The sequence below is a fragment of the Manacus candei genome, unplaced genomic scaffold (assembly GCF_025592945.1).
Source record: "Manacus candei isolate 608988 ecotype Guabito, Panama unplaced genomic scaffold, ASM2559294v1 h1tg000019l, whole genome shotgun sequence".
In the NCBI taxonomy this organism is placed as follows: domain Eukaryota; kingdom Metazoa; phylum Chordata; class Aves; order Passeriformes; family Pipridae; genus Manacus; species Manacus candei.
Genome location: NW_026138067.1, coordinates 1,410,176 through 1,423,223, shown reverse-complemented (window position 1 = coordinate 1,423,223; position 13,048 = coordinate 1,410,176). Strand labels below are relative to the sequence as shown.

At 36.4% G+C, this 13,048-nt stretch overlaps 1 protein-coding gene across 1 annotated transcript in view; it reads left to right on the top strand.

Annotated features, from left to right (window-relative positions):
• Positions 1-12,670, top strand: part of TRIQK (triple QxxK/R motif containing) — a 61,001-nt gene extending 48,331 nt beyond the window's left edge. The window contains exons 3-4 of the mRNA XM_051785393.1: positions 494-579; positions 9,784-12,670. Of these exons, the coding sequence (XP_051641353.1) occupies positions 494-579; positions 9,784-9,897 (200 nt within the window). The 3' untranslated portion in view covers positions 9,898-12,670. The remainder of the gene's footprint in view (positions 1-493; positions 580-9,783) is intronic.
• Positions 12,671-13,048: the final 378 nt, after the last annotated feature.

The following is a 13,048-nucleotide window of genomic DNA, read 5'->3' as shown; positions in this document are numbered from 1 at the left end:
TCTGATACCTGCAAATAATGTTCCAGTTCAGAATAATGAAACATTTACATTCACGAGAATGGCCTGTATTGCAGATTTATGTATGCATTAGAGATGGCTAACTGACAAAAATTCTAATGAAAATTTTTGTTTTGGTTTAAATCAGAGGGAAAAACATCATGCACCTTTAATCTACTTCTTTGCTGTCTGATTCTTACTGAACAAGTTAATAAACATTGTAGTAGTGGGTATCTATCCATATATGTATTTTGATGTCACTCTGGAGTAATAGGTTCTATGCTGATTTGTTGGCTCTTGCTTGTTGCTTTCATTGTCTGTTTTAAGGATCATTGTTCTATGGATCAAGTCCCTGTGTTACAGCGTAGCTTCTTTTTAAAGTGATGGACTGTAGGATGTTTTCAAAATGTTGTATCTGACTTTTTAACTGAAATAAATGCTCACATTCTTTGTATTTTTTTGCATTATTTTCATTAAATATGCTTTTCTACTCTAGGAAAACAAGATTATAAGAAAACCAGGCCTATGTTAAGAGCCACAAGATTAAAAGCAGAGGCCAAGAAAACTGCACTAGGCGTAAAGGTAGAGATCTCTTTGATAGCTTAAACCACCTTTGTGTATATGTTGTTTCTTTTCCCCATAGATGTACTGTGCGAATATTGATTTCTGAGAGATATTGTTTATGACACTTCAAAAACTAAGTAAAATGCTAGAATCTAAAATATTTATGATGAATTGCTTTTACTTAACCCTAAAATAAATTGGATAGTTGAAATGCTGAAAGATTTTAAGTAGTCCGTGTCCTTGTTATGATGCATACTTACTTTAAGGTAAATAAAGTATTGTGTGCTTAGAAAATTGATCCTTTTGGGGAGCCCATCTAAACACAGGACAAGTTATTTAACAATTTCATACAGTTAGACAAATTGCAATAAGCATCTTCCTTCTTTCTTTTCATATCCCATACCTAGTAGTAATTTTAAAACTGGGTTTGTTAGGTATTATCAATTCTCAGCATTATTGTCTCAGTCCTGCATCTTTGTGTACTGCCTCTGACTTGGAAAAAGAAGGCTTAACTAACTGCAAAACATGTGGAAAGGTACTAAACCTTATTTTGAAAATATCCCTTTTTCAGGGAGATAGGAAGTATAATAATGAGTGACTGATCATGGCTGTGAGTATGACCAAGGAGGACAATTAGAAATATTTTCTGCTGTTTACTACCCAGTGTGTCATCAAAATGGGATTTATCTGAACATACATTGTTTATTTATGTTACCTTCAGTATTTTTCCTTCAAACTTATTTTTTTTAATCTAATTGATACACAATTAGCTTAGCAGCAAGGGTAAAACCTGAGTAAAATAAAAAAAATGGATCAATTAACTCAGTATTCTAGTGAAAGAAACTTCAGAAATGTTAAAAGGAGAACATTTTCTTGTTTCTGGCAGATGAGAAATCAATTTTTTCAAGTTATAGCTTATAGCAAATGCCAAGGTATTACTACCAAGCTGTAACAGCTGTTGAGCTACCAGATGATGTATTTGGTTGTCTTCCAGAATTTGCTATTATAATCACGAAACAGTGCTTTCTTTTTGCTCCTGATTGCTGGTCTCGATCAAGCATTACCATGCGATGCAGTATGTTTTCACAACATAATCTCCTCAGTTAGTGCTGTGTGTCAGGTTTTAATGAGAAAAAGTAGATTGCCTTTTTTGTTTAAAAGATAGATTATTAACCTTTTGAGTTCCATTTCCTTCCTTTCTTATTAAATTTTACTTTTCATTTTATTTTCAATGATGTGACCTTTTAAAAGTGGTGTTCTACTTGGAGACTTAGTGTACAGCCTAGTTCTTGTAAAATGTACAAGTTTTTTCATGTGTCTTTCACAAGTGAGAAGAATATGAACCTTGATCTTTCAAAACATGTTTTGCTTCCTTATTTTCTGAAGTAATTCTTCCTTAAAAATGAGACAGAATAGGAAAGCATGTATGTAATAATATATGTAATCAAGAATTAGTGAGTAAAGATATCAAGAGCAGTTTATTTTGTAGAATAGTGTTTCTACATGTTATTGCAGAATACCAGCTAACTTTCAGGTAAGATTGAGTTTTGCCATCAAGGTGCACACATGCTGTCCAGGTCGTAGGATGTTGTGTTTATGGGGTGCAGGACTCCGCATTTGCTTTTGTTGAATGGTACTAGATGATTCTTCTCTGTCCATCTCTCTAACCTCCCAAGGTCCTCCTGAAGGACTGCATAGCATCTCTGTCAAGCCTGCTGATGTCCCCATCCCCCTTCAAATTTTGTATAAATCCTCCTGAACGAGCCCTACTAACTCCTGAGCTAAGATCCTTTTTTCCCCTTTGAGACAGGTGGAGCCTGTTTGTTGCCGGTAGGCTCAGTGTCATATAAACAAACCCACAATCAAAACCCCCAAAATTCTGCTGGTAACACCAGTCTCAAAGCCAGGTATTTACCTGCATGATTTACTTGAGTTTTGCCCCATCATTCCCTGCATCTGGCAGGACAGAAGAGAACACAACTTGTGTTCCATATCTCTTGACCAGTTGCCCAAGGCCCTGAGGTCCCTCTTGATTTTCTGTAGTCTTGTTGGGACTTCATCAGTACTCACCTGGAAAAACCCAAGCAATAGTCAGTGGGCCATACCAAGCTGGGAAGTTTCTTGGTGATATCCCTTACCCACGCCTCATGGAAGCAACACACCTCCGTATAGTTTGGGTACAGTTGGCATGTTATGCCCTCCGTTCCTCTCAGAAGGGAATCACCAATGATTACCATCCTTCTTTTTTTCTTAATTGGGGAGCTTGTGATGTTGGGGGTAGGTTGCCCTGCCCTAGGTGATCCTTCCAAATTGAATGGACTTTCATTGACATTCTCATTTCCCTGGTCTTCAGATTCCAAGGCCTTATACCTGTTGCTGAAGGGCACCTGGAGAGGTGAGGTAGGTCAGGAGGGGATTTCCCTGCCACCCTGAGGAGAAACCCATTTCCACTCCTCTGTCTTTAAGGTCTCCTCCTTGTGCCTGGTGATGAGTGATGGTGATAAGCAACATGATTCACCTTCCACAGGCTGGGATTTTAGTCTTTTTTTTATTATGTGAACCCCAATTCTGTGCTGTGACAGTTGTTTAACTTCAATCTGTGTTGAGGGGAAAAAAGAGAGATGTAACTACAGTGTAGTATAATAAGTAGACACTTTAAATAGAAATGTCCAAATAAATACCTAACACAATAAGCACCATACAGCCACTTAAAACTGTAGGATTTTTAGTGTCATTGATAACTCTAGAGTATTTTTGTTGTAGTGTCCTGAAGAACTTATATGCCTGGTTGTAAACTAAAACATGCTGTAGTATTTAGGGGGGAAAAAAAGACGCCTAGAAAATAGTGAAGGTATTTTAGTCCTTAATTTCTATGAAAATAATGAAATTCAACTGTTGTGTTTTTCACTATGAGAGCTGACAACATTAGCTAAAAAAAGGCCCCATAAATGACATAAAACTTTTCAGAACCAATCCCCTGGAGATCCTTTACATTTCATCGCTGGCATACTAATTAGCTTTTCTTGTCAAACTTTGATTGCCTTGTCATTTTAATGTAAGGTTTGAAGTAACAAAGTTTCTTTCAGTCACTGGCATTTAGTACTTTTTAATTTCCCCAATGAGAGATTTTATCTGTGTTGATAATGTCAGAGAAGCAGCTGAGCAGTAATAACTTATCAAAAGTTAGTTCGAGCAGGGTGACCATGCTAGTACTTAGTGTGTAATATTTACTCTTTAAACATGTTTACAGATTAAATATTGTAGCAGAACTGTTGTACTGGCTCTGTTTGTATATGTGACACTAACGTAGACAGTGCCAAAATATATTGTGTCTCTTGGAAAAGTAGGACCCCTGTCTTGAGAAACAACTCCAAGAGAATGCAGTATACTGTATGTGTTTGGATAAGACAAAATTCTTTGTAGAAGTACCAAAAAGGGAGCCTCTGAACTTTCTCTGTGTTCCCCCATGAGGGGCTTGTGCTGGTGGGAACCCAGCTGCTCATCCTTACCAGACAGAGCAGGAAGGGCTTCGTACCATGGGTGCTAACTCTGCTCTCAGTGGATGAGAAAGAGCTGCCAGCAGGAGGGTGACAAGCAGAAAATGGTTTGAGGAATATGGAAGCTTGGCCCCCACATAGCTCAAGTTTAGTATGCAGAGGCCAATAGTAATAGGACTTATTGGGAAGAGATTTTTTTTGCAGGCTGCAAGAACAGGTCAGTGGTCTGTGGGACAGATGATGAAGTTTTCTGTCTTGTTGAAAGGTAGACACAAATCTGAATAGTAGTATTTGCAAAGTACTTGCAAAGACATGATTGACTGAAGAATACCACTCCATAGAGAATTATTAGCAATGCAGTACATTGATTAAGCTAAGGAAAAACTGTTTCCTAAACAAAGTGAGAACTTACTGTCTGTCATTCTTTTGCATATGTACTTAATCTATTGTTTAGCTACCTCGCCATGAAGAGTTTCTCTCATCTGGAACAAGTTATGTATGAACAGATAACAAGACATTCCTAGTGTATTTTGGCAAAGGATATTCTCTGATTTCATGCTGTTCATAATCTGCTAAGTTAGTGAACTACATTTCTCAGGATACAGTTTCATAAATTTGCAAAAATTAAGGCCACAAGAGACTATTAGATCATTTGATCTGAACTTCTGTATGTTACAGATCATAAAAGTTCATCCAAATACTTTCTACAAGTCCAAGCACTTTGTAATGGCCAAAATACTGGGTCTTTAAACCAGCTTATGTGCCTCACAAAGTGTAGAGCATCTTAATGTGCCACTCATGAATATAGTGTGGTATTCCCAGTGATCCTGATAGTCAGGCTTTGATTCCTGACCTGGAAATGAAAGGGAGAGGAAGCAACACGTAAAAACAGAACAAAATCAGACCCTGGCCTGACCTATAAATGCAGTAATCACAGTGGTTTGAGCATGAGAAGAAGATATACCAAGCAAGAGCTCAGGAGGATTTTCTGTACCCTCCAGAAGCAGTAGTCCATCTTTCTCAGGCCTACTTATGTCTCTACTTATGACTAGTCTACGTAACACTTCAAATGGAAAAGTCTGGGTAGCTAAGCAGGAGGTGTCATAACTTTTAAAAACCTGATACTTCAGGGGTTCAGAATATAGCACTGACCATGTAAGTAATCCCAGTCTTCCCAGGGTCCTGAAAGAGAGGAGCAGCTGGGAGGGCTGTGTTCACCAACTCCAAGGTTGGCGGTCAGGACCTACTTTTCACACAAGCCCAAGTTGAAGTATTCTTTCCAATTGCTAAGTAAAAATGTACTTTTTTGAGAGAGATCTGATGATAAAAGACTCATAGCTATGGAAGGCCATATTTTCCCCAAGAGGTAACTGGAATGTTCAATCATTCTTGCCTCTAGGAAATGGTATATTATTTCAAAACTGAGCTTATCTAACTGCAGATGGACCTTGAGAGGTTCTTGTAAACAGGATAAAAGGACCTCAATCTATGAAGGGTCTTACTTAAATACAGGTGTATATAGTTATATGCTGTAACCAAACTGCCTCTCATTCTTCTCTATGATAAAATAAATACCAATCATCTCCCTACTGGAAATCCCTCTGCCTTTGTACATCTAGAGATCACACTGATGGAGTAGTTACATCTGAGTTCTAAAGACCTTTTTAAGAGTCATAGTTTTTTAAGGCAGAGTACTCCACTTTGTAAGCACTATCTACATCTTTGATACCTGTGTATATTATTTTGCATTTAGCTATATTAAAACAAATCCTGTTGCTTTGTGGGTGAATGATGACTCTGTAAGAGTACCTCGTTCTCATTATTTGAGACAATAACGATCTTTGTTTTGTCTCAAATTTTTATGGTAAAAAATTATTACATAAGAAGTGAAGATAAAAGTTAATAAATTATTTTTGTGACCTTCTGTTAGCTGTAGAATGTACTGCATTAAGGAAGTAAGCATCCATATTTAAATATGATTGTGTTGAAACTCTAAAAAATGGTCACAGTGAGTGTCCAGATAAAGTCTTCAGTTAAAAATTATATGAGATAAAAAGATTGATTGTCAAGTCCATATATGTTTGTTTTATTTCTACAGGTATCCTTGCTCAGCATGTTGTTTTTTTTTCATTCCTTTTCAGAAAGAGACAGGGATAGTTTAGCATTTCAAATAGAGCAATTTGTAGTACTCTTTCACCTAGTTTTAAGCTGCTTTCAGGTAAAAAAGGTATGATTCTCTCTGGAGGACAATAAGAAATATGTAAAAACACCCTAAAATTTCCTGAAACTATGATATTTTTCTATATGTGCAGGGTATGATGCTGCCATGGTGTCCGGATTTGTATATAGTTATATGCTGTAACCATATATATGTAACCATGTATATTATTGTAACCAACATTTTTTCCTCACCCCATCTCCTGATTAATCTTGTTTAGATCCCAGCTCTGCCACTTGTTCCATTAGGGTGAGTTTGAGGACATTATCCAAGTATTTTGGCGTGAGAGACATAAAACTGACAAAAAATGAAAGGAGAATTAAATCTACATTATGCTGTAATGGCATGTGTTTCCTGTATGAAAAGTTTCTGAAAAACTTAATCAAGCTGAAATCAGTAGGGTTCTTCAGACATTATTCTAAGAGAATATAATAGAAAATTCTGTTCCTTTTTAAAGGCTTCTTTGATCATATTTTGGGATTTGAGAGCAGAGATGTTGTTTCCTAGTGGTTTGTACCATGATATAAAAGAAAAAAAAAGGAGAAAAAGCCGCATGATCATTTTAAGTTTATTTCTATAGGACTTCTTCTATATTCTTTAATTATTCATGATGAAATCCTCTGAGTAAATGGATTTTGCAGAGGGATGATGGGGATGATCCATAAAGTACAAGAGAAAGGGAGCTATATATGCCAAGTGGGGAGTATTTTAACATTTCATTTCTATGCATGACTTAAAATACAAATAGCAAAGTCTGATAAGTATAAAACAAATTAAAATGACAAGATATACTGTTGTTGCAAGTACAGTATAGTAGTGTAACCTCGCATTTGCAAAATTTATGTTTATAAAAGTTCATAAACTGGATGCAATTCCTAAGAGATTATGTGTCTCTAACTGAGAGCCAGGTATACTTTGTTAGGCCATTTATTTGAGATTTTTGTTACTCTACCTTTTTCAGTAACTCAAAATTAACGTTCTTGCATAATTCTGAAACCTGGAGTTTCAATAAAGCTTTTCATTCCCAGGGATAATAAGTACTGATCCAACCACCCAGTTCCTAATGGCTGTGTAAGGAAAGTAGTATTGTTATCACAGTGTTATTAATTGTAAAACTTAGGCAGAAGAATTAAAGAACTGCTCCCATCAAGCAGTTACTGGGCAGCCTGAGAATAAAACTCATGATTTTCCCGATTTCACTTCCTTTGAAACAAATCTTTAATGCCGAGATTCCTCAAAATCTTGCTGCTGCTACCACAGCATTTCATAAGGGAGACTGAGGAGAAGGGAGGGGAAAGGTGAACCTATTGTAAAGCAGTAAGCGTGGCAAGCGTGGCATCCAAACAAGGGAAAAAACTTTTTAATACTGGAATGAATTTGCTCTCTGTGTCAAGTGTGAACGGTGCCTGCATTGTGTGGTTTTGTTGTCCACTCTCCCGAGCAGATGGAGCTTGCAGTTGTATGTCACTTGTTTATTACATCCTCTTAAGATTAGTAGCTGTGTGGCCAGATGGGTCTGGGAGCACAGCTGTGGATACAAGGAAATAAATGAAACCTGTCTGATGCTGCCATGCCCTTTTGTGAGATACTGACGTGTTGCAACTGCAACAAAGCAAAAATCACTTTCCTTTAATATATTAGTGAATTAGATGTACTTTCTCTTTTTTTTTTTTTAATCAAATCATATGAAATCAGGAGGATGAAGTTCAGAGGATGATACAATTCTAATAGGAAAATGTAGTTGAAATCTGTAGCCAACAGCCTCAGCAAATTTCCAGAAGCAATTTTAATGAGGTAAAATAAATTTAAAGTACATCTCAATTAATCATCCGTATAAAATGTAAAGCAAAGGTTTCTATAGAACAAAAAATATGCTCCTATAGAACATACGCCAACTAGGCAGTAGTATTTCAAAATTTATTAGGTGGCATATGTTGAATTATTGATCCAACATTCTGATAAACTATATAAATGCATTCATGTAAATGCAAATGAAATGCTGTTCTATAGAAGAATGCCAGATTATGGGCTAGACTTTAAAAAATGAAATGCACAGTTTTAACTCCTTCATAGCAGTGGACAAACAAAGCTGATCACAAAACCACCGCCAACATGTAGAGATAGTGGATAGGATTCATCCTACAGTGCACACTAGAGGTACTATCTACACTCTCTTTCTGGTCTAAGGGAAGAAATGGGCATTTTTGGGAAGAATTCACCTGGCTTCTCCTAGAGGACACAGTGAATCTTACACCAGAGGGTCAGATTCTGTCCTTGCATGGTAAACAGTGTCTTATTGTCTGAGTGAGGTGTAGGCATCTCCTTTCAGTCCCAGTGGTGCAGAGTAGGTTTCATGTGGTGTCTTCAGTACCAATTTAGATTAGTTGTTATAAAGTCACTGAACTGTCTTTTTTCTCTCCTTTAAAGTGTAGAGCAGGATTGTTCTGATGTAGTTGTTTTATACCTTAACATGAAGCAGAGATTTGGAGCGGAGGTTGTTCCTTCTTTCTGTAAAGGGAAAATGGGGTTTGGAGGTACAAACTAACATGTTCCTTTGGAGAATCTCAGTGCATGATTTTAAAAATACATCATGATGATAAGGAAAATCTGAACTAGTGTAAAGTGTGCTGTACCTTACAGAAAAATAAATCTTAAAAATGTGAAATAGTGTGACTTTGAAAGAAGTATTGTTATAAAGGAGATGATCATTAATTATGAGATCTAAAGTCGGAGCTTAACAGAGTCCAGCCTTAAAGATGATAGGCAGTCACATAATGAGTATGACGTGTAGTACAAAAACATTTTTCTGCTTCTGAAAGCTGCTATAAATCATGTATACTTTGGAAGACTCTTTTATGTTAATTAAGAAAGATGCAGCAAGTTGCAATATTTTATGGGAAGAGAGGCAAGTGCAAGTGCAAATTGTTGTGCTTTTTGCCTTATTGCAGAGAAGAAGGAAGAAAAGTTCCAATTCTGAAGGATTTTGTAGCTCCATATTGTAATGCATGCCAGGAGGTTGGGAGGTAGAGGTAGCAATTTTCATTGACTTCCACCATACTGTGTTTGCTTCATTAAAAAATTACAAATTTGTTGGCAAAAAGCAGTAACATATTGCTAGAAAACATCAAAATTCACAGTGTAAATTCATAACTTAAATTTGTGTTCAAAACTGTGGTTTGTGAATTCTGTCTTTTAAAAAAGAAGGAATAGCATAATAAAAGGATATAAAACTCCTATTTCCAGGTCAGACTAAAGATTTTTAAGCCAAATATCCTCTTTCTGGCAGTATATCAGACTCACCAAAATCTTTATTAAGTGAGTGGATTTTTTAATATTTGAAATGATAATCACAAAAAAGAAATCATTAAAGCATCAATGCCTTATGCAGTTATATATGTCTGATATTATTTTGATGTGTTTTATAGAAGGGAAATAATATTTATTCCTGATTACTCTGAAAATATGATGTTATTTCTAACACATTTTGTTTTTCTTTTATTTCTACAGGAAGTTGCCCTTGTCCTTGCAGCTATACTGGTATTTTTGTTGGCTTTCTATGCTTTCTTTTATCTTAACATTTCCAATGAAGTTGACCTTGATCTGGATCCAGATGAAAACTAGCAGATGCAATGAATCTATAATCAAGATTTCTTCTGCTTCAACAAGACTGCATAGGAACACACAGTCCCTTCAGTGTGAGACCGTAAATGATGCCATTTCTTGCAGTCCAAATTCATAAGAAAGTTTTGCAATACGTCAGTCACCTCTACATTCTAGATCTCCAAAATAAGAACACTTATGCCTGGCCAAGTGTATTTGATTAACACCAAGGCCAGGAGCAACAGTACAATACATGAAATTTATTGTTTACATTATTTTTGTCTCAGGCAGAGAACTTTGATGTCAAAAGACAGGTGCTATTATTATCATGGATATTCATGCTGACTTCACAGGAGTGTCTGCCTTGACCAAACTTAGGAATCAAAGCTTCCTAATAACCAAATTAGTTTCCTTTTCCAAAAGAAAGCAGAAATACCAAATAAAAAGTCTTTTATTTAAAATATATCAAAACACCCTCATCCTCCCTCTCCCTTTTAATCTTTCTTGGGCATGTGTGCACACGCGCACACATGAAGATGGAAGAAATTGTAGGAGAAAAAAATCCTTTTAGAAGCAGTCTGTCACCTTCTATATGGACTTAATTTTATGTCATCCCAGATTCTGTGTGCTCATATATCTGCAGTAATCTTTTTCATTCTTTTGCCAACTGTTCAGCACACATGTGTTCTGTTAGAAATGGCACCTGGATGACAGAAGCTCTAACATTCGCATATGCTTCTGAAACACAGTTCTTTGCTGCTGTGCTGTCTGAACTAGTGTAAATAGAAAGTTCAGTTGATGTTGGTTTTAATTAGTATATTAGTCTATTATTAATATAAAGTCAAAATTGTATTTTAATTATACTCTTCCTGATGGTTGTGGTATCAACTTGCTCTACCCGTTAGGGGAATGTTGTAAAAAAACGCTCCTTTCCAGCTATACAATCATTTTAATCATCAAACTAATGTAAGAAGTTGTAAGTAATAAGAAAGCACTTTTTTTTCCAGGTGTACTAATAATTGGGTAAATCTTGGCTCCATGACATGTTTCAGTTCTTGCAAAGTACCTTTCAAATTATGCACTGTAGATAACATTTCTGATCCCTTTGATAGCCACAGGTCGCTTGAAGGAGTTGGTATGTCAGAGCAGCTGCAAGGAGCTTTAGAATTCTGGCTTTATCCTGTTCTGCTTCGAGTTTGGCATATAACGAAGCTTGTGGATATAAAGGTTCAGCTTTGAATCCTTTAAACGTGTGGTCAGTCTTTGTCTGGTTCAGATTCAGTTTGATATCAAGAAAAGCGTAGAGCCATTGGTGCTGAATGTGGCAAGGAAGTTAGGCAGACTGACTTCCTGAAAAGTTTTCATAATTTTTATTAGTGAACTAGCTTCACTTTACCTTTGATACAAATTTCAGGGCTGAATGTTAGGTTTAATTGCAACTGAGGTATTTACTGTCTTGTTCCCGAGATACCTAAGATTTCTTGTAGTGATTTTGAAGACAAAGGGATACAAATCACAGCAAATATTATAATGGAAAATATATTTCTTTTAAATTGACACAGTCCCATTATCACCACTTAAGAAACTTAGATCAGTGCAGTTAATTTTTAAACCATACAGTAACTGTGAGCATATACATTATGAGTCTCTAAGGATTCACTTCTTATCTGTCATACTCCTTACTCACTTTATGCAATGCAAAACAACTCCTCTAAAAATTAGGAGTACAACAGTCTTCCGAGAAGAACACAAAAGAGAAACATGTATGTGCAAATATTTCTCTTTTTCTAATTATGACTCTTACAGACACAAAATTCTAACATGTATGCATGCATGTGACTTATAGTCTGATACTACTTGCACACATGACCACACACGTAGCAACATGTTGAATTTATGGTGAAACATTATCTGACACATGGCCTAATTTTCAGTGTAGGGAAAAGTGTATCACAAGCTGTCTGCTTGGATGTGACATGCCTTTTGCTTCACCAGTGTCCCACCACATGTCACAGAAGCTGCACACCTTTCCCGTTACTTTGCATTAGCAATTTTCTTGTTCTATAAGATACTGGAAGGATTGCTTTCTTAATGTCTGCATAGAGCTCTCTGGGTGATGCATGGCCTGAGAAAGATGTGTAGTTACTCCCTTCACACAGGTTGTCTTGTAACCTGCTCTCTGAATTGGTTATAACAAGCAAGCAATTCTTACTGTCAAATTTATTAACATGAAGATCCTAGAACAGGAAGGTTACCTTTCCCATAATTATGAATCAGACAAAAACTAATGCATATATATATTGTAATTCTAGCAAGTTCCCTGATGTGCGGCTCATAAGTCTGTATTGCCCACAAGTGCCATAGTTTGCAGTGTGTTTGCTTTGTTTAGATATTAGGCATTTTCATTTACGTGAAAGATCATAAACTTGTAGAATGGATCATCGAATCATAGAATGGTTTGGCTTGGAAGGGACCTTAAAGTTCATCTAGTTCCAACCCCACTGCCATGACCAGGGACACCTTTCACTAGACCAGGTTGCTCAATGCCCCATCCAACCTGTCCTTGAACATTTCCAGGGGTGGGGCATTCACAACTTCCCTGGGCAACCTGTTCCAGTGTCTCACCACCCTCAGAATAAAGAACTTTTTCCTAATGTCTAATCTAAACCTCCTCTCTTTTTGTTTGAATCGATTCACTCTTGTACTGTCACTACATGCTCTTGTAAAAAGTCCCTCTCCATCTTTCTTGTAGGCTCCCTTCATGTACTGGAAGGATGTCCTCATGTAACAGGAACATGTCTTTTTGCTTAGGTAAACTGGATAGACTTCTATTCAGTGTATGTAGAAATACGTGGTAAATATTGCAGCAAATACACTTTTTTTTCTTATCAGTATAATAATTTCTACTGGGACATGTGGTTTAATTTGCTCTTAATTGTATCTGAGATTGAAACATGCCTCTTGGGGTTTGGGTCATCTATCTTTGTATGAGTTGCTCAGTGTCTTTTTTATTAATAAAGAATTTTTTACTATTTTGGTTCTCTTATTAATGTTGAACACACTGAATTATATATATAGATTTGAAAGGACATTAAAGCAATCGAAACAGCACAATGTTCGAAAGTGAGCAGTGATATCAGTTTTAGAATATCTGGATTATTTTAGGCAGTTC